General features: G+C 46.0%; 1 protein-coding gene across 1 annotated transcript in view; it reads right to left on the bottom strand.

Annotated features, from left to right (window-relative positions):
* The window catches only part of LOC149868647 (neuronal acetylcholine receptor subunit alpha-7-like), a 170,114-nt gene that overhangs the window by 82,962 nt on the left and 64,377 nt on the right, over positions 1–22,775 (bottom strand). Inside the window, exons 3-5 of the mRNA XM_090037257.1 lie at positions 9,030–9,074; positions 5,663–5,772; positions 323–402 (exon numbers count right to left, since the gene is read on the bottom strand). Of these exons, the coding sequence (XP_089893383.1) occupies positions 323–402; positions 5,663–5,772; positions 9,030–9,074 (235 nt within the window). The remainder of the gene's footprint in view (positions 1–322; positions 403–5,662; positions 5,773–9,029; positions 9,075–22,775) is intronic.

Below are 22,775 nucleotides of genomic sequence, written 5' to 3'. Positions count from 1 at the left end.
AGTGTTGCCTCTATAGTTTTAGGAACAGGTTAGATAAAGATCTGCTTGTGCCACTCTTAATGGGGATAATCCTGCCTTGAGCAGGGGTTGGACTAGATAACCTCTAGAAGTCCCTTCCCCCCTTACTTTTCTATCATTCTGTGATTTGGGAGATGATTTTTTTTTTAGAAAATATTTTTTAGGAAGTCTGTCCCATAATCCTAATCTGTACCTGCTTCTAAGACAATCGAATCAGTTCTTTTAGGAGAATTCTGTGAAGGTGAGTTAATTGTAGTTATTAAAGCATATCAATTTAAACCAACAAACAAAATCTGTCTCCTACCTGGAGGAATGTACTGACAAGAGCCAGAGTAATTCACCAACACGTTTGTATGAAATGTTGCATCAAATCTTTCATCCGCACTAAAGCATAACATAAAAAGAAAGAGACAACAGGTATTTGAATTCAAAATACAGAGAACAGCCAAGTGAATAATTGTTAACTCCTCAGTGATGGGTGGCTCGGGCTGGGTCTATTAGAGACAGATAGACAAATCCTTGCAAAATGTTGTTAGACCGTGGGCTGGCAACCTTTCTCAGGCCATGGTGGTTTCCACAGCATGTCAGCTGTAAGGGGCTTTTTCTGCATATTCTCCAGAGCCATCAAGCTGGGAGCTGCACCCATGCCACCGCTGCTTCTCTAGGCCCCCACTCCTGGCTGCATTGCAAGTGCAGCCTCCAACTGGTGGGGAGCTATGCTGGTGCTGGGCAGCTGGAAGCTGCTTCCATGCTGTTCTTATTTCTCCCTGCCCCTGCTCCCCTGCAGTCTAGCCCCAGCACAGCTCCACCCTAGCTGGAAGCTGCACTCGCAGCATTGCTTGGGTAGGGGAAGTGAGGTGAAGTGAGGACACAGCTTCCAGCTTTCCAGACTACCTGCTGCTCCCCTCCAGCTGGAAGCTGCACCCATATCCCAGCCCCAGAAGCGGGGGGGAGGCAGAAATAAGTGGCAGTGGCAGTGGCATGGATGGGTACTGGGCATGGATGGGATGTAGCTCCCTGGCCCCAGTGCAGCTCCTTGCTGTTCAGACCCAGCATAGACATAGGCAAAGCTCTGTGGCTCTGGGGGCTGGATCTGGCCCATGGACCATCTTTTGCTTTAGACTAAATGTGTACCTTGTTTCCAAACTAAACCTGCATCTTTCTTTAGTGTCTGGACCAGATAGGTTAAGGATTCAGTCCCCAGTTCCTCTGGCTGACCTCCCTGAGCACTAGGCAGAGATATTCAGAGGAGGTGTACTCCTGTTGGGAAAGTAACAGAGAGGGCCAGACTTTTAAAAGGTCCTCGCACATTTGATGCCAAGACAGCAGCCAGTGTGGGCTGTTGAGCACTTTGGAAGACCTGGTCTCAGTGGATTGAATGTTTTGTAATCTCTGGCCCCATGATGCCTCATTCCTATTAGAAGGTACTAGGCTTGGCATAGTATTTGCTGGGCACTGAAGCTCCTCTTTAATGACAAGAGGGTGTTGTGGGCCAGAGTGATATAGCAGGATAGGGAAGAGAGCCTTCTGACGCACAAGGGACATGGTGAGGCCTTGATGGGGAAAAAACACAGCAGTCTGTAGTGGCAGGTTTTCAGGAAGCTATTGGGACTCTCTCCATTGACTTTACCTTTGGCTCACTCCTACTTTCAGTCTTTTAGAAATACATAACCCTGACATTTTCAAAGCTGACTCCATCTGATTTGCCACCTGACTGTACCAGAACTACATATTTCACCAGAAAAAATATGAAAGCACAGAAGTCAGTAAAACAAAGAGCATTATGGGTGGGACATACAATGGGGTGGACATTGGCATAGAAAAGTTTAACTTAATCAGGAAGAACAGATAGGGTAAAAAATGGGAAAGGGTTGCAGTGTATATCAGGAACGTAAGCACTTGTTCTGAAGTGCTGGAAGATATTAAGGACAAGTTTGTGAAATGTCTCTGGATGAAGATAAAAATGTGGAAAATCAAGATCACGTCATGAGAAGCATCTACTCTTGCTCACCCATAGAAGACAGAATAGAGTGACACCTTAGAGACTAACTGATTTAGGGAGCCATAAGCTTCAAATGAATTATACTGTCACCTGTGAAAGCTAATGCTTCTCTGAATCAGCCTCTAACCTGTCTTCTACCTAGCTTCAGACTAACATGGCTAACTAATCTCTCTTTGACCGCCTATAGTGGAGGAGAAGGTGACAGGGACTATTTGAGCATCTAAAAAAATGTCCACATGAGAGATTTACTGTAGAGTTGCCTAATTAATTCCACAGTAAACATGTCAGTGTCTACACGTATGACCCTATTAGGCCACAGGAAACTAATAAATTCCACAGAAGGTTAGTACTTGTAAATACAAGTATTATCCTGCTGCAGAGTTTTTTAATGTGCAGCAAGGCATGTGTAGACACTGACCCGGCTGGCTGGGGCATGAGGGTGCTTCAGTGTGGGAGCTGCCTGTTGAAATGAAATACCCCCATGTCCCAACCAGTCTCTTCACAGCACAGTGGGCTGGGTTGGAGCAACCCCGGGCTGGCAGGCTGACCCCCCCCAGGCCTTCTGCCAGCCGGGGCTGCTCCAACCTGGCTCAACATGCTGCAGTCCTGGGCGCACATATAAACATGGTACCTGGCAGCAATAAACTCCCATGCAATATGTACTAGAGTTTATTGCTGTACATTAATATGCACATGTAGATACACCCTTAAAGAAGTATCCTAAGGACAGGATCTGTTGACTATGGGGAAATTTAATTACCTTGGTGTCTACTGGAAAATCAATGTAGTGGGACACAAAGTCCATCAAATTCTTGGAGAGCCATAGGGACAGAATTGTGTTTTAGAAGAGGGAAGAAGCTATTAGATCTGGTTTGCATTAATAGGGAGGAGTGTGCTAAGACAGAATTTATAGATGGAAGGTAATTTTGGGTGAAAGTGATCATGAGGAGGTAAGAGTTCATCATTCTAAGGAAAGCAAGAGTAGCAGCAGAAAGTAGAGTGTAAGAGGAGCAGAATAAGGCTAATAGTTTTCAGAAAAGCAGACTTCAACAAACTCAGGGCACTGGCAAGCACTGTCTCTTGGAAACATACCCCGAGCAATACAGAAGAGTAAGAGATCTGGCAGTTGTTGAAAGATGCTAAATTAAAGGTGCAGTTAAGGCTGAGTGTAAAAAAAATATAGCACAGGCACATAGGGATAAGATCAGAAGGGCACAACAGGAGTTACAACTAGCAAGGGGCATAAAAGGCAACAAAAATGTTCTATAAAAGTGTTAGATGTAAGAGGAGGGAAAAAGGCAAGCCGTTACTGAATAAGGAAAGGGAGCAAATATTAGATGAGGCAAGGGGCTGAGGCATTCAGTGCTTGGCTAACTAATCTCTCTTTGTTTAAAAGGCTTTGCTTTTAAAATAAAAAAGGTCAGCTGTGACCAGATACTTCAGTACAGTTAACTCTAACAAGGGAATAGCAGTGCAAGCCAGAGCAAGGGAAAACGGGTTAAAGAACATTTAGGTAAAATGGATATATTCAAGTTGCCACTAGTTGATTATATTCATTCTAAGGTGCTTAAGGAACTAGCTGAACCATTTGTGATTATCTTTAAGAATTTGTAGCAAACAATGACTTGGAGGATGACATAGAGTACACTTATCAAATCTGCCGATGATACTATGCTGGGAGAGGTTGCGAGCACAGTGGAGGACAGATTTAGAATTCAAAATAATCTTGACAAATTGGATAGACAGGCCAAATTCAGCAGGATAAAATTCAATGAAGGTAAGTATCAAACACTGCACTTCTGAAAGAAAAATCAAATGTATAAAGCTAAGACAAAGAATAAGTGGCTGAGCAGCAAAATGGCAAAAAATACCAAATCTGGTGGCCATAATGGACCACAAAATATACCCAGGGCAACAAATAATACCATTGCAAGAAAAGACATATTTAATTCTGGGATGTATTAAAAGTAGTATTGTACATTAGACATGGGGAGGTAATTATTCTGCTGTACTGGTGCTGCTGCCAGTGTAACAGCTAAAGTATGATGTCCAGTTCTTGGCACAGCACTTTAATAAAGGTGTAGACAAACTGGAGAGAGTCCAGGGCAGAAAGAATGACAAGAGGTTTAGAGAGCATGACCTATGAGGAAAGGAGGATGGGGTTGGATTTGTTTAATACAGAAGACAAGACTGCGACTTCAAATCATTTTTCAGTACATAGAAGGATGTTATGCAGAAGATGCTGATAAATTGTTCTCTGTGTCCATAAGAAAAAGAATGAGAAAAAATTCAGTGCAGTTGACAGTAAAGAAGGATTACGCTGGACGTTTGTGAGATGCAAGGATTTTTTTGCGGGGGGGCGGGGGCTGATTTTTTTTATTGAACCAGCTGCATGGTTGGAATAAAGTCAGACAAGCTTTTAAGTGCAAGGCATTCTTCATCAGGTCCGAGGGAATTAAGCACAGAGAACATTAAGAACTGAGAGTTGATCTTAATACTGTCTAATGACAAGGAAGTGAAGCAATGGAACAAGATGTTTAGGATTACCTCCGCTAGAGGATGTCAAGAACTAGTTAGAGCATATCTGCCATGGGTGGTCTCCATGATCCTGCTTTGGTGCAGGGGGTTGGACTAGATCAGGCCTGCGAGGGGTTATTGTGTGGCCCACAGGCTCCTCCACCCCGCAGCTGCCAGTCTACCTATTGGTCCTGCCATGAAGTGGCAGCCAGAGTCTCTGCAATAGGGCAGCACAGCTGCCAGTAAGCTTGCTGCCCATGTAGCAGAGTAGGAGATTGAGGGGGCATTGCACAGTGGTGGAGAATGGGCTCATATGATGGGGGCAGTGGCAGTGGAGTGGGCTTGCACTGCTAGTGTGGCGGTGGCAGAGGGTGGGCACTCATTCATGCAGCACCTACAAGGGGCTCACATGGCAGAACTAACGGCAGGCTCATTCATGCAGCAGGACCAATGGCAGGCTCATTCATGCAGCACCTACAAGGGGCTGCCCATTTGGCTGCAGTGACAGGTTGGTGAGGGAGGTTTGCCCACATGGAAACAGCAGCAAGGGGCTTATGTGGATGGGTGGGCTCTCATTGTCCATGTGGTAACAGCATGGGGGAGAGGGCACTCACCGCCCCTAGCAGAAGCTAGGAGGGAGGATGCTCAAATTGCTGGCACAGCAGGCATCCCAGGAGCCCACAGGGCATGCACCCACACAATGTGCAGTCCCAGGCCCATGACCAATGCAGCATGTGGCCCCAGGCTCCTCTGAGGTTGGACAGCTCTGGACTACATGATCTCTTGAGGTTTCTTCCAATCTTACATTTCTGTGGACCCATGTTAATTATTTGTACTTCCGGGCATCGGCACATGATTTGTATTTGTAACTTAACATTTGTATTACAGATGATTCCTGAGGGCCTCACATGACTTCTGTGTTAAGAACCTCTTTAAGATAACACTGCGTTTCATCCCTACGCTCCATTCTGTATGAGCATTTATCCGGTTTCATTTCCATTACTTGATGCTATAAGCCAAATCCTCAAGTGACATCAACTCCACTAAAGTCAATGGAGCTCTACTGATTTACAGCAGCTGAGGCTTTTGCTCTTATTTGTGTCCCATGTTTTCCACCTTCCTTACCTGTTATACAGAAGAATGTCTGGCACCCATATCTGATCAGCTGGAAATCGTAAGTTCTGGACACCCGGGTACTCATACTGATCCCAAGACAAGTAAACATCAATCCAATACTGGAGGAACATGTAAGCATGAATAGTTATTTATCCTACAGTGTTAAATAGCAGGAGAAAAGAACATCTTCTAGTAAGTTTGGAACGTGAACACATTTTGAGTAGTACAGAAGTGTACAGAATACTAGTAATAATGATGGTATAATTTTAAGTGTTATTTGGCTATTAACAAGTGACAGAAAAAATTAAAATGACAGGTGCTTGCACTCAGTTCACAAAGTAATGTCTGCACACATTTGGATTTATTGTGTTTTTAGTGTTGTTTATTGTCTAAACAAATTGATAGGAAGCATATATTATATTAACAGAGCTATGCTGATTTATGCCTGCTGAAGGTCTATCATAAAATTGCACTACATATTCCAAAATGATTATGCTCTCCCCACTCCCCCACTTGCACCAAATAAATTCCAGGTTTGGATTCTTGCTGAACATTCATTTCAATAGCACATGCTGAAATCAGAGCTACAAGAGACCTATGTTCTCCTGCTAGAAGCCTATTATTGCTTTATTATTTTAGCTGTATTTGTGGCCACATTGTAAGCCACCCTGAGCCTTTTTAAGGAGGGAGATGTAGAAATCAAATAAAAAAACACCTAAGAGGCCTGCAAACAAGGTAACATGGCAGCAGGTACTAAGCTAACGGAGTAGCCTGGGATGAATTGGGTTATTTATTTTCATAACTAGGACCACTCATGCCATAAATTACAGCATAGCAGGAGGAAGAGCAAGTATTCTGTAGGCCCTGATAATATAATAAAAGCATTCAATTTTCCATTTCCCCCATGATATTCTCTCCTTGGAGCCTCCTCTTTAATGAGCAATTCAGGATGTCAGTTTGTTGCTGCTTGAGAACAGATAATACTTTCAACCATACAGGAACCCTGAATCCCAAACTGGGGCATTAATTAACTAGCAATGAGCAAACCTTCAAAATGAGGTTTGCTAGACAGACCTTTAAAAGTCATGAGATGTCACCAGGCAGACCTTCTAGTGTCTCCAAAAATGTCACTCGACAATCTACCAAGGATTCCATGTAGTAAACTGACATTGGATCCTCAGTAAAGACATTTTGTCTCTAAGAACAACCAAAAAGTCATGACAAAATGACTAAGTTCATAACACTGAATGACACTTTAGGAGGTCCTCATCTAAGGGTTCCTCAAAAACATTAAAATGCTAATCAGCCCTGACACTTCCTAGCCCAGGAGTGGGCAATTATTTAGGCTGGAGAGCCACTTAAGGAGTTTTGGTGAGCTGTTAAGGGCAGGGGGGAGGTGGGTGCTGACCCAGCCTTGCGCTCCCCCCCCTCCATTACAGCTGTTTACACCACCTGGGATGGAAGGATGGGAGGTAGGGGTGGAGAGATGACAATTGATCCTATCCAGCCTAAGCCCATCTACCCCACACCCACTTCTGGGGGGTGCCAGATAGAGCAGGAGGGCGTTTGGGGTCCACATAGAGACTGTCCTGGGATCCCTGCAGGCAAGGTGTGCTCAGTTGGGTGGATGGGGCTGTGGGTGGGTAGGGAGTGGCATCTGGGAGCAGGACAGGAGGGCAGGGCTAAGGTCAGGATCACAGGGCAGTGACAGTATGGAGCCAAGACCCAGGGTAGATCCATGATCCTCTCTTTGATTATCCTTGAGGTGGATGCCAGTTTTGCGGGAAGTGGATCACACCTCTGCCCCGGGCCCCAGTCCTGCACTGTCATTGCCCTGCAATCCTGGCCTCAGCCCTTCCAGCTCATCCCGCTCCCAGATGCCACTCCCCACCTATCCATGGCCCCATCCCATCTGCTCAGCTGAGTGCACCTTGCTCATGGGGGTCCCCAGCTGGTCTCCATAGAGGGTGCCTGGGGTCGGGTCTGGCAGTGGTGGTGGAGACACTGGCAGCAACCGCCAGAAGTGTGAGGGCAGAGCAAGCTGCCATTGCAGGGGCTGCCGAGAAGCTCAGTCTGACCATCATTCTGCCCCCACTGTGCCACCATGCCTCCAGGCCCTGGAAACTACAACTTCCAGTGTGTCCAAGAGCCATGCATGGGGATAAGGCAAGCTGCGCTCTGTGCCAGGCAGCACCTCTGCACCCAGGGGTGGCAGGACCAGCTGCACACATCACAGCCCGAGCTGTCCCTCAGTGCCTGGGGCAGGTAAGGCCAAGAGGCCCGCCATGGGCCAGATAAAATCACTTGGTGGGCCAGATCCAGCCTGTAGGCTGCATTTTGCCCTCCCCTAATCTAGCCTGTATGATCTATACTGACTATCCCTTCAGGTGGCATAGCTTATTTGCAAGATGGATAAAAATGAAGGCCACAGTTTAAAATGCAAAAGAGGAAGGCGATTTATAAGAGTGCATAATGGTATATCCACACCACAGTGGCTATATGTCCCAGCATACCACTTCCAAGCATACCACATCCACTTTCTTCCACATGCCTGATCCAAACCAGAAATACAGACAAGGACAACTCTCTGGGGTCCCTCCAGCAGCTGCTTTCAAGCATGTTTGAGACTGAGGTTTTGGGGGGAAAATGTGGGATAACCCCTCTACAGCAGCTTGACCCCACACTTCTGGGTTTGGGTTTATTATGGACAGAGTCTCTGCAGGAGTGGCCCTTCTGTGGCACACAGCCACTAACATATAAATATGTCCTGAGGGATTTAGGAGTCTGCGCCCCAGGCTCTCAACATGGAACTAATTCCTTAGGTGAGCAGAAAGATTTCCACAGCATGTATTTCCCAATTTTAATCCAGAAAAAAAGTGTGTCCCAGGTATCAAAAAATTGATAAACATTGCTTGATAGACTTAAAGGGTGTTTATAGATGTGCTCCATGAGGCTCCAAGAGTTGCTCTAATTAAAGTACTTGGAGTGTCCTATGTATCAGCATCCCCGCACTGAAAAATGGCAGCAGGGGCACTTTAAACACAATTAATAGTAGAGACTGTAATTATAACGCATCAGAGCAGCCTCTCTGCACGTGTATAGGCACCCAAAGTGTCCAGCTAATGCTGAAAGCCAGTTAGAATTAGCCTAAGCCCATACCAGAGTCCTTATACCAGTGGAAACTGTTCCTAGCAGTCTACCTTGCGAATCCCATTTCATATTGCTTTAATCAATGTTTCCAAGGATTTAATTCTATTTCCATCACTTGTTTCATGGAATGGAAGACAACAGGATGCTCTTGCACCATAGGATCATGCCTAACAACTTTTCCATTATAGCAATTTTCAGCCTGTGATGATACAAAGTAATTACTCACCATTTGGAGCCATGCATTTGTTATCAACACCTGATTCTTCTCATCCTTCAAAGAGAGAGAGAGAAAAGAAAAACCAATGAGCTCACGAAAATATATTTTCATCATACTAGCAATAATTTCCTGTTTGTATTTTTCATCCTGCATCTCAGGCAAAATGAATGCAAGTATTACAGACTCAGCTTATGAGTTCCAGGCAGGATCCTCTGGCCTGTGCTATGCAAAAACTCAGATTAGATATCAGAGTGGTCCCTTCTGACCTGAAAAGCCCCTGAAGCTCCAGTATTCATTACAATCCAGCAGTGCAAACAATTTATTAATGCCCATTTAATAGTGCTAGCTATTGTGGCCCTTTTGTCCCTTGATCTTGCCAATCTGATGGGCTTTTGTGTTGGTTCTATCTGTTTGATTACTGTGGTCCAGGGACAATGGGCTATGGCCCCTAAGATTTACCCTGATCTTTCACTGGGGCTTTGTTTACCTGCATTGACTGAAATGCAGGTCCCAGGTTCACAGCTTTCTATATCTCCATTGTATTGTACCTAATCTTTCTGTTCTCTGAGTTAGCTTTGTGTGTACTGCTTCTCCACGGCTACAGAAGAATGAGAGCAGGGGGGCAGAAAACAAGAAGGATAAGGATTCAATCCCACTGAATCTTTTTGCTTTTAAGGCAAAATGAAGCACTTACCCAACCTACCTGCACAGGGGCCATAAAGCCTGTTCTCACTAACATAGAGGAAAACAGCTCTATAGAGGCTCTGGGTATTTCCATTCTGGCTAGGAGTGGGTAGTACTTTGTTTCAGTATTACCCCAGAGAATACCCATCACAGCTGAGTTGATACAAAGGAGGAACTCATCTATTTTTGGTATGGGCCTAGAGACAAAGAAGTGATTGTGAATCCCAGGACCATAGATTCTTCCTTGTCCTGCTCCTGATGCATCACAGCTAGCTTCTGCCCCACAGAGAGGGAGAGAGAGAGAAAGAAAGCACCACAATTTATCCCTCAGCAATCACTCCTGAAGCCTGTGATTTGGTGTTATTTGGTGGACCAGTCCAAATGCAACAGCTGCGCATGGGCCCAAATATACCTACGGGCTACATTTCTGTTGCTTCACATACAAACAGAAAAAGCGGTGTGAAGTATAGTTGCATCAGAGAAGACTTGGTCTTGTATGTGAGCATCCTTTGGAATGGGGTGCCCCTATGTGCCCACAGTGTGGCAGTTGTGCAGCAGCGTACTTGGCTTGTTGGGTGACATCAGGAAAGTCACTTTGCTATGTGCCTCAGTTTCCCTGTCTTTAAAAATGGGGCTCATGGTACTGATCTCTTTGGCAAAGAGCTTTGTGATGTACTGATGGAAATTACAATATAATAGCTTGGTAATAATCATTATCATTATTACTATAGATTTAGGTGCTGTTGCGCTCAGTAACTTGAGTAGAGTTGTATTTAGATCCACAGCAGATGATACCAAATTATGGGGCAAAGTTAACACACCAGAGGGCAGGGAACAGATCCAGGTGGATCTGGACAGGTTGGAAAAATGGGCAGAACAAAATAGGATTCAGTTCAACAAAGACAAGTGCAAAGTGCTGCACCGGGGCAAAAAGAATCACCAACACACTTACAGGCTGGGGGATGACCTTCTCAGCAGCACAGAAGTGGAAAGGGATCTGGGCATCATAGCTGAGTTGAAGATGAACGTGAGTCATCGATGTGAGAAAGTGATCAACATGGCTAACCGACCTTTATCATGCATTAGCAGATTCATGACGAACAGGTCCAGGGAGGTGATGTTCCCCACTGTGCGGCACTGGTCAGGCTGCAGTAGGAGTGCTGGGTCCAGTTCTGGGTGCTGCACTTCAAGAGGGATGTGGAGAATCTTGAGAGGGTCCAGAGGAGGGCAACTCATATAGTCAGAGGCCTCCAGGCAAGGCCTTACAAGGAGAGACTGAGGGACCTAGATCTCTTCAGCCTTCGCAAGAGAAGGCTGTGAGGTGATCTTGTGGCTGCCTATTAATTCATCAGGGGATAGCAGCAGGGAATAGGAGATGCTCTGTTTACTAGAGCACCCCTTGGAGTAACTAGGAACAATGGCCACAAATCGACAGAAAGCAGATTTAGGTTGGACATTAGAAAGAACTTTATGGTAAGCATTGCCAGAATCTGGAACAGGCTTCTGAGGGAGGTGGTGCTTTCCCCTACCCTGGGGGTCTTCAGGAGAAAACTGGACAAGCACTTAGTTGAGGACGTCTGACCCCAGCACTCTTTCCTATCCAGGGCATGGGGTTGGACTTGATGACCTACTGAGGTCCCTTCTGACCCTAACATCTATGAATCTATGATCCTGCCTCTAGCCCTCCACTTGGAAGGCAAGAAACATTTGGAGCAATGGTTCCCTCTATCTTTTCCCTTCCAAAACTGTCCTAGGCATCACTGCAGGTGAATCAGATGCATGTAGACAGCAAGAGCATCTCTGAGTCATAGAAGCCCAGCAGGACCTAGGAATAAAACGGACGAGTAACTGCTGGCAGTACCTCATGCAAAGATACTCATCACAGCCCCAACTCTCCAGCTGCCCCTGAATCCTTCCTGCCTTTCCCTGCCTTTCTATGTCCAACAATACCTGGCACTGGTAGCAGAAGAGAACCTGAGCCCAGAATGGGGGAGGGAGAAGTTGTCCCACTGTTTTCTGAGAATGAGGCCCCAGCTGTAGTGACAGTCCTGCAATGCAAATATTAGCTCTGGAAAACGACCAATTTATGCCACCCTGCACTGCAGTCTCTCTGTAGAAGTCACCTTCACACTAGATATGTAAATCTGCTACCCAGAAAGCATCAGCAAAAATATGAGCAGCTTAAGCTGAGTGCATCCCAACAACCTCACCACTTGTGTTTTTGAAAGGACAGCCTGTTATAAAGGAAATAAAGAGAAACAGCCAACTCAAAGGCAATTCTGGAGGACAGAGCTGGGAGTGGAAGTAATTTAGTTACCAACTCCTTGCTGCCCAGTCCAAAGCGTGCTATCAGGTCAGAGTAGGTCTGATGAACCCATGTCATGAGATCAACCTAGCCTGTTCTGCTTCCAAGGTATGTGTTTGAGGTGGTCCCCCCACCTAGCTGTGAGGTTTGCCATGTTTGACGAAGCATCCTTGTATAGACCTGGGGATCCATCCCCCATCCCTGATTTCCTGCAGCTGGGGTACACTGCACATTTTTATGAGATGACAGTCCATGGAATTTGAGACAGGGTGTGTGCCTCTTCCCCCTTCTTGTGGACAGCTTTAAGTGTGCAGGAAGGCAGACTCTTCCCTCTCCCCAGAGCTGTTGGAATAGGGCATGGTGGGAGCAGGATGTTTGGCAGGGGAGAGATTGGGAGGGCTTCTGCCCCTTCCTCTGGACTTCCTGGGAATTCCAAAAAGATATGGGTCACTCATCAATCAGTACCTACTGCAAGCCTGGGAGACTCGCGTTCTCCATGCACCAGGCAGTTAAGGAACCCTTTTAATGAGAAAATCTCTTGTTTTCCATTGGTGAATCCCCCAAGGGAAAAGTTTACACTTTGGCATCAGTTCTGCAAGGAAAAGGGCTGCAGACTGACATTTTCATCTAACAAAATCATCGATTCTGTGGCAGTCAAGTGATGGGTAATGATAAGGAAGCTCATCAGAGCTGACTGTCCAAAGCTGTACTACAAACGCAGAAGTTAATTACCTTAGAAGTTAAATGTTAAGCAACTCTAGTTTGGGTCTGGGTTCTAGGTCCCAGACTAGGAGCCCATTAACTAGTATGACTATACTACAGCCATGGTGTTGACTCCAACTCTTGTAAACAACAGCAACGTTGCTTTAAGCTTGATAGCATGAGCTCCACTAAACATATAGCTGCAGTAGCGTGGCACTCAGCAAGAGTTAACTGCCTGAGAATTTGCTTAGCTTCTCAAGTGGCTATCCTAGCCTACGCTGAGCTCTTTGCTACCAGCAGTACCCAAGTTAAGACCAATGGAATCATAGAAAACTAGAGCTGGAAGGGACCTCTGGAGGTCATTAGTCCAACCCCCTGCTCAAGCCAGGGTCTTCTCTATCCAAACCATCCTAAATGAATGGTTGTCTAACCTATTCTTAAAACTACACAACAATCCTATTACACAGTTACCAGGTACATTGCCGTAAAACATGAAGAACACCTTAACATGCTTCACCCAATGTTCAAGTTGGAGCAACTGTCCTGCATTCGTATCGTTCTCAGCTTGTCCACACACAACAGTTGGAACAGCTGCTACCATTCTGAAATGTTCCCCTTTTCAAAGGGCTCCAAATGTACATACATCTATATCTCCAGTAACAGTAGTTATATACCACAAATACTCTTTTTCTCTCATTTACTGTGTACAAATTGTGCTGTGTACATGGAGTGCTTGGGTTTCAGGCAGGCTTACAAAAACATTTCCCTATGGGCCACATGGGTGACTGTCCAGGATCTAGTCTCAACTTTGCTTCAGGGCCAGCTTGCTCTTTTAGAATATATCCTACTTTATGGACAGCCAGACAGAAAAAGCACTATTTGGAGGTTTTGTGACATCCTGGTGCTGAGAATTATGGCTCAAAACACATCTAATAGCCTGTTCATACCTAAAAGTTACAAAAGGTTTTCCCAAGATTGAAGGGAATTGATTTTCAAAAGTCTTTGTTACCTTAATTGGTATGTTCAAATTTTCCATTTTGCACCAATAAATGGAATAACTGCAACTGGGCTGTAGGGCTTCAGTGTCATGCATGCACGTATTGAAGCTCAAGCCCACACTTGCACAGATCCAGTTTCCTAAGTACTTTACTAAGTCTCTGACACTCCGGCCCTGGCCAGGGGGGTGCCAGGCTTTCACACTAAGATATGGGGAGAGGTGGGCATGCTAGAAGGGAGGGACAGGCTACAACTAGGTCTGGGCAGGTTACAGGGATGGGCGGATGAGAAGAGGATGGGTTTCAACACTGACAACTGCAAGATGATGCACCTGGGGAGGAAGAACCAGCACCATACCTACAGGCCAGGGAACTCCCTTCTTGTCGGTGCAGAGGCAGAAAAGGATCTTGGAGTCATCATTGATGCCAAGATGAACATGGGCCGCCAATGTGGGAACGCGGTCAGTAAGTCTAACCGCACCCTGTCATGCATCCGCAGATGCATCACGAGCAGGTCCAAGGAGGTGATCCTCCCCCTCTATGCGACATTGATCAGGCTGCAATTGGAGTACTGCATCCAGTTCTGGGTGCCACACTTCAAGAGGGATGTGGACATCATTGAGAGGGTCCAAAGGAGGGCCATTCAGAGGGCAGCCCCTATGAGGAGAGGCTACAGGACCTGAACCTGTTCAGCCTCCACAAGAGAAGGCTGAGAGGGGTCTGGTTGTTGTCCATAAACTTACCAGGGGGACCAGCAGGGAATGGGAGAGTCCCTGTTCCCCCAAGCACTACCAGGAGTAACTAGGAATAATGACCACAAGTTGACTGAGAGTAGATTCAGGCTAGACATCAGGAGGTGCTACTTCACGGTCAGGGCGGCTAGGATCTGGAACCAACTTCCAAGGGAAGTGGTGCTGACTCCTACCCTGAGGGTCTTCAAAAGGAGGCTGGATAATCACCTAACCGGGGTCGTTTGACCCCAGTACTCTTTCCTGCCGTGACAGCGGGTCGGACTTGATGATCTGCTCAGGTCCCTTCTGACCCTACTAACTCTGAAACTATGAAATTACCTTCTGAAAAAAGTCTCTGGGGAAAAAGCCAAATCTCAGAAGCCTCTGGTGGTTAAGGCATCTACTGTTTCAGCAGCATAACTGTGGCATTGCCAGAGGGGGTAGACACAAGAGTGCTTCAAAGAGAAGAATTCAGCACCTTCATTGGTAGAAAAAGGGTCATTTGTCCTTCTCCCTCTGTTCTCATGGAGGGACCCATGAAGAGGATTTAAGTATGTGGGCCTGCTGACCATGATTCAGAAGATGAGCAACAAACAGCAGGTTTTTCTGATGTATTATGACGTAGATATTTCTGGAGTTAAAAGTAGTCATGTGTTATCTGGACTGCATCCTACTGACGTAAGTGTACTAGCACAATATGGAAGCAGAACAAAACAGATTGCAGAGCTTTGGGTTGACAATAAAGAAAGCAAAAACATTCATGTGTCCAAGGTTGCAGATTCCTGGCTGGAGTAGATCACTATGGCTCTATTTATTTCAGTGGGACAGTGCTGATTTTCACCAATGGAGGATCTGGCTTAGGATACTGAACTGATGTTCAAAGAATTCATTTGAAAACAGCCCAATGAAAAATAAGAATCTGAGGTGCAGTCTACATTGGATATGGGTCCAAACCTTGCAATTTGGTCCCATTCACTCAAGCCAGAATTAAGCTACCATCTGTACTACTCTGGCAATACCAGTGTTGGTTTTCCTGGTGGCTATAAAATACAATGGTGGACTGATGTCTTGTTGTCTGAGCTGGTCAGAGTCCCAACTGACTGAATATTTATATCCTGGTAACAACTGGGATGCTCATAGGAATACTGAAGAATAACTGAGCAAGTGCTTGTTATCTGCCCACTCCTCCTCATCTAGGGACTGCTGACTGCTCCATTGGAGTAAGTGCTGTGATCTTGTATAGCTTGCCCAGCAGCAATGAGAAGCTCATTGCAGATGCAGCCCACAGCCTGGCAAACACAGAGTGAAAAAGAGGCTTAAGTGCAATATACAGAGTAATGAGATTACACAAGCATTTGCATGTGAGAAAAGACACCCTGATAACTAGCTGTAAATCCAGTTTACATTCCAAGGACCTGAGATTAGGAAATCTTCTTTAGCAGTTTTCAGGTTTGCAGAAATAGATTTGATAAGCAAACCAGTACCAATTTAATAATCTCTTTGGGACTGGGTACGTAAGTGCTCTTTCACGATTGCCTGCGGGAGGTCTGTCATCCAAGCACAGTCCAGTATGTCCAGTATGTCTCATGTTCACAGAGATGCTGGAACCCATGATGCCTTCTGCAGTCTGTAGGACCTACAATTACTCCTTGCTTCTAAAAAGTCTCCCTTCTAGATCAAACTCTATTTCTTAAAGGCTTCCTGTAGAGAAAGTAACTTGATTACGTGTTTCTGCAAAGTGTAGAGCGTTCCTCACGCACACCTACAATCCCAGTCCCCCTGTGTATGCCTTGGATTCACATTTTATCTTCTCTTGTCTCCAGATGAGGAGACCAAGAGTCCTGCTGCTTGTTATCTACTTCTATCCATACTCCAGATGTACTCCAGAACCGTGTTTTCAGCCAGGCTGCATGGCTCCTGATGTGTGCTTGCTAAACTGGAAGGAGTGTCACTATATCCAAGTGGTACTGTGGGTGCACAATTAGTTTGGGGATGGGCCAATTGGCACTGTCACTTGGCCCTGCCTCTGCTAAGGAGAGAACATTAGTTTTTCAGTTGGTAGCACAATGCAAAGGATCTGGCCCACTTCAGTGTTTTGCAGAGAGATATGTCTGAGAAGATGTCTAGATGTGTGAATATTTTAGGCAGTGGCTATGCAGCTCACCTGGTTAGAGCATGGTCTCTTGAGGTCCCTTTCAGCCTTACTATGATATATGATATGATATGATATGATATGATATGATATGATATGATATGCTATGATATGATACTGGCTTTTTTGGTCATTAGTAATGCCGTGATTCCACACAGCCTGATTAAAAGTGTCCTCAGTGAACCAGTCAGACTTTAGAATCACTAAACTAAGACATTTTGAAGGGAATGCAAATCTTGTACCATGGTACCAATAACATTGAACTTAGCCTCATAAGACTTTTAAGATGCCATAAGGTCCTTTAGCAAAGCAGAAAGGACAGACTGGCTCCACTGGGTTCCCATATTCCAGGTCTGCAGGTATACTGGGTCCACAAGCCAGTGCCTCTCCCTACTATGAAATAATGTTGGTGGGAGAAGGGTTCCTTGGCAGTCGGGGTGGGAGAGAAGGACTGTTGCTGGGGCAGTTTGTGGAGGCTGGGAAGGCAACTGGAAGACACTGTACTATATCCAATGCAGATATTTTTTTTAAAAGTGCTTTACTGGAAGAAGCAGTGTGTTACTTCAACCTACTGATGGAGCTTCTACTTTAGATACCAGTGAGTGAAGGTTTGCCTTTTTTGACCTGGTTCAATGATAATCCAACAGAGGGCATCATTATGTTTGCCACTTTTGGGCCACTCTTCTTAGGTACCATTGCAACACAGAAAGAATCATCACAGCCCATTTGAACTTCTCAAATGAGCTGCTTGGGGGGGTGGGGTTCTGCTTTTGCTTACTTTCAGAAAGCCCTTTCCCTTTTCATTTTTGCAACACTCATCCCTGAGGTAGAAACTGGTTATAGTATGGTCTCCCATGCAGCATAAACACAGTTAGGAAGCTAAATAATGGGAGAAAATCCAGCATTAGTAGTGTGTCAACGATATGAGTTCAGGAACTGTATAACCAGGAAATGCCAAAAAGCATGGTTACCCTGGCAACATTTCAGCCGGCACAGCTGAGCAGCCGGTACCTTTTAGGGGGTTCATTACAAATACAGAGTAATAGGTTAAGGTGCTCCATTTGAAAAGAGCTCACTAAGAAAGGCTGGGTGTTGCCATAACATAGCTTTTGGAATTTCCTGACATTTCAATGTCCAATCTCACAACCTTAACGTCAGGCTTCGTCTTGTGCTGTGCATCTAATTAATTCTGGGTTCTAGCTCTTCTGACTATCCCACGGTCCCTGCTAGCTGACACCAGCTGCAGCCAGTGGATTGTCACCGGAGGGTGACTTATATTCATTACAGCTGCCTTTAACTCCTCATTTAGGGTTCAGTTTTACCTCAAAAGCACAGCCCTGCTCTATTGCTGTTTGAGCTCCTCACCCTGCAGAGAGTATGTGTGTCAGTACCCATTTATGAAGCACCCTGGTACTCTTCTTCTGGCCAGTGTACAGTGAAATATCATGCTTCTGTAGGCACCACACCCATACTGATGTGTCTTTGCTCCCTCAGGGACACATTGGGGAAGACATTCCAGCATTTTACAGTGTGTGGAAACTACAACCGCACTTCTGCACAGAGGGTGCAAGACAGTAATGCATCCATGCCCCTTGCCTGTCCCTTCCACAAAAAATCCCCATGGTCAATGAAACAAACTGGCTCTAGCTACCAAGTGCAGAGGAACAATCTTCAGGTGCCCACTTCCTCTCATTGCAGACTTGTAGTTGTTGTGTGCCAGTCCTTCCCTTTGTTTTAGTGCCCGTTGCTAGGAATAGTCATACATAGAATGAGAAGAATAAAAAGACAGACTTATGCCTGAGCACTTCATAATCAATGAACCAGAGAGGAGTAAAATTGGACCTGAGAGCAGGATGCTATTTACTTTCATATACCAGATGAGATATGTAAGGAATATATAGGGACAATGGAAAATGCCTGTTGGGATTGGTCTATTTCTGTATGGAACTGAGTGCAACACTGCTAAGTCAATGGAGTTTCAGCAGGAGACTCATGACCTACATGCAAAGAATCTTTCCTCCCCCTCCTCCTCTTTATCTGCATCTGCATCACTGCAAAAAGCAACACAAGTGACATCACTCTCCATTGCTTTCAATCTATACAGAGGTACAGAGCAGTAGCTTAGGACTGTGCGTGCCCAGCCTGAGACACCAAAGCAGGACCTAAGGGCACTGATAGCAGTGACATTTGTCACATAATCAGCTCCTTGAAAGTGCTCTACAGCCATGCCTTGACAGAAGTGCATAGCTGCAGAGCACTTTAAGAATGCCCAATCGTGCAACAAATTAACCCTCATATAATGAGAGTTCAGATGAAGATGTTCCAAAGTGAAGCACCTTCATTAACTTCTGTCTGTCTCTGCAAGCAACTGGGGCTGTCCTGATGCAGCCCAGCCCTGCCCCCAGTGCTGTTTGCAGAAAGGGAGGGGGAGGCGGGAGGGGGAGGGAGCTGTGGGCTCAAGTTTGTCCAGCCTGAGCTTGAGCAGGGGCAAGTGGATTGGGGCCCCTGCCTCAGGTGAGCTCCAATCCACCTGTCCCTACACTGGGCAAACCCCAACCCTCAGCTCCTACCCCTCCTTTCTCCCACCTCCCATTCTGCAGACACCATTAGAGCTGGGGGGTGAGGGGCAGGGCTAGGAGAGAGCAGCTGCAGACAGGACACTCCTGGATTTGCTCCAAAGTGGAGCTCCACCCCCCCATGCCCCCAGCTCAATGGCGAATGCCTGTTGGGTTAGGGGAGGTCGCTCTAACTCATGATGTTTTCTGTGAAGTGCCATGAGTTAGAATGAGGAGCTGTACATCTGCCAGCACCCTAATTTTCATCAGGCAGCCACTGAACAACTCCTGAAAACCAAGCTCCTTTCATGTGTCTCACCCCCAATTCCTAATCCATTTTAGAAAGGCTCGGCCTCAAGCCCTTCCCCAGTTCCAGTTATCACCTGTAGGGGATAAATTGCTCATCTGACTAACCACCCAAGGTCCACAGAATCCTCTTCTGAGTATTAGCAGGAAATTCCTGTGCAGCCAGCCATCCCACTTCCCTGTTTTCTAGTATTCATAGCTCCTTCCCGCATCCTAAGGCTGAGAAGTACGCAGCTTTTCAGCACAATGCCGCCCTGCAACCAATTCCACAAAGATGCATTTTAATGTATCTGCAATTCCTGGGGAATGGTGTTATGCCACCACCCAGCATCACCCAGTCCATGACTAAAATCCCATCCCTGTCTGTGTTCAGCATATGGTTGTTTATAATCTCTCGGGTGAAAGTATCAACCCTTAATAGCCTTTTGTATGTTTTGCATATAGTTGGCAGGTGCTGCAATAAACAGATCTAGATATGAATCATTATTCTAAGCCATTCATTATTCATCACTCTTCTCAGCATTGTACCCCACAGGCAGCTGGCAGAAAAAACACACCATACATATGTAACTTGAGCATATATCAAAGATTTATTTGATGCCCTCTTGGAAGGGACTATTGTAACTTTTCCTTCCTCTCCCTGACCATTGCAGCACCAGGTGAGCCAGGCACTTAAATATCTGCTTAAGTCTCATTGATTTAAATAGCCTTTTAATCCTGTCTGTGTATAGCTTTGCCAAACTTTAATGCTTTGGGTTGAAATTTTCCAAGCCAGGTGTCTGCCTTAGGCTACAGCTTTGATTTTTTATTTTTTAATTTCAGCTAAATCTCTCCTTCTGTTTCTGAGAAAGAAGTTGGGGAATATAGCTTTAACCAAGGCTAAAACTTTCTGATGATCTTTTCTTTGGGAAGTTCTAGTGCCCTGATGGTTTGGAATAGGACTTGAAATTTAATGTGGTTGCTTTGTGTCAGAGAGCTGCCTTTTCCTTTTTCAAGGAAAATCCCACATCAATTTGGCCAAGTTTTAAGCCTGTGAAGAACAGCTCCTTGCAGACATTCAGTAGAGACAGGGAAGAGCCTCTCAGTTTAATTCTCTGGGGAGTTGGTCTACACTAGCATGTCCCAGCCCAGGAATGAGAAAGCATTTCCATCTAAGTCTAGTCCCCAGACAATCCACAGTCTAGGCCCCAATATTTGAGCTGAGAGCACCTGTCCCACCAGTTCTGTCACAATCCTTAACTGTGGGCCCAGCTCATGTGAAGGAGGAAGCCCTCTCATTCAAAGGCAGAGAAGGCAAGAAAAAGACAAGGTGGGAAGAGAAAAAGCTATAGTTATGAAGCCAGGGAGGGCAAAAAACTGGGCCTAAAAGCTCATTTGGGGGGAAACAGACTAGAAGGCGGGGTGGGGGGGGCCTGGACCTGAGACTGGGATCCTTGGAAGGAAACTAGGAGGGGGACTGAGAGTCAATCAGTTAGGGGGAAGATGAGATCATCTGAAGAGCTGGGAGGAGACTTGGACTGTTTGGGCAAGCAAACTGAGACAAGGAGTAAGTGGGGTTGAAGGGGAGAAGATAGATGTGATAAGAAGGCAGGGTGCAGGGAAAGAACTGGAAACGTCTGGTAAAATAGGACCACAGAACAAGAACCTCAATGTGGGGACCACAGATTGGAGAAGGAACCCAGGGAGGGACACTGGGAAGGGGTGCCAGTGGGAATGAGAAATGTGGCCCTGGGGATGATAGGGGACTAAAACGTGGGAGAGGCATAGATCAAACAATGAAACAGAAGGGAGGGAGGCAGTGGCACAGCTGCATCTGCTTCTTCTTGTGTCCTGCCAATAGGTATTCTATACTCTGAAAGCTTCCTTCTCATTCACACATGATGTTTGCATTGTTAGAGCATCCCCACAGTTGCATTTTCACATTAGCCTTACCAACCCCGGCTCAGAGATGGATCAAGCTTCTCCATGTTGGCCAGTCAAACTTTGCAGCTGCAGGAAGTTGTTCAGCAGTTTTGATATTCATTCTGCCTCCCTCCTGGGTCATCTCTAGTCACGACTGCCACATTTTTATTCGTGTGGCTGTTGCTGTTTCACCCACTGGCTGCACTGTAGAGAAGAAACTTCTCTGTGAGGTTGGTTTACTGGAAGCTGCAATGGGGTCATGTAGTGAGTGTCTCTAGTAGCACAACTAAGGAAGGGTGACTAGGGCACCAGCCCTGGGTGCTGATTTGAGGGGGGTCACAAAAACAGCAGCCACCATGCTGCAAACCCAGATGCCATCAGCAGTGCACCCGCAGACACTGCCCCATGCTCTGTCACAGCCCAGGCTACTGAAGTGCCTCTGCGGGGCTGGGTGGAGAAGAAACTAAGAATAGCTGGACAGGGAGACTGGGACCAGGATGAGGAGCTCCAGGAATAGGCTGGGGTTGTGCAGGTGAAAAGAATGGGATTGGGATAAAATGCCGGGGGAAAAGAAGTCACTGCACAGGGACAGAGCAGATTGGAAAGGATGGGGCAGAAGGGAAAACTCTCTCTCTCTTTATTAGAATAACATTATTCAGTTGCAAAATCCAAAGTGAGAAAATGCCAGAATTAAAAGTGGTGCATGCAGTCATGTTGTGTGCATCCTCACACAGACCTTCACAGCATGATCACATCAACCTTCACCACAGCTTCCCTACATGCTTGGGGTGGTAGGGAAGAGATGGACCCATTCTGGAAGTAACAGGGTCGTACAGCAAAGGCGCTGTTGCTTGCTTCAAGGACTGGAAAGTGTTGCTGTGAATGGGAATCTATACACATACTCCTGGGGTGGCGAGGGGGTGCTTTAATTAGAGTGGCTCCAAGAGCTGCTGTAATTAAAGTGCCTGGAGCAGCTCATGTATCACCATCCTCACACTTTGAAATGTCAGTGAGGGTGCTTTATCTAAAGCTCATTTGACAAGCTTTAGATAAAGCACCCCCACTGCCATTTTGAAGAGCAGGGACACTGGCACACGAGATGTGGAGGTGGGCTGGACCGCGATAATCGCCACACTCCGGCATACTCAAGTTATCAAGTCTGCTCCAACTCGCTGTAATATGCTCTGATGCACTATAATTAGAGCACATCAGAGCAGCCTCCATCCTCACCTATAGGCACCCAATGAGGCAAAGCACTGCAAGGAAGGAAAAGATAGGCTCATGGTTCAGACAAGTGAACGCCGTCCTGGAAAGCAAGATTCCTCGCCTGCCTCTGCCTCTGTATTTCTCGGGATGCTGGGCAAGTCAGACCAGACTCTTCACAGTGGGCGCTAATAGCACATTTCTTATTTTCTAGGTTCCT

The sequence above is a fragment of the Crocodylus siamensis genome, chromosome 3 (assembly GCF_052110815.1).
Source record: "Crocodylus siamensis isolate JL-2025a chromosome 3, ASM5211081v1, whole genome shotgun sequence".
Taxonomy (NCBI): domain Eukaryota; kingdom Metazoa; phylum Chordata; order Crocodylia; family Crocodylidae; genus Crocodylus; species Crocodylus siamensis.
Note: the sequence above shows the minus strand (reverse complement) of the source record. Positions and strands in the feature narration are given on the sequence as shown.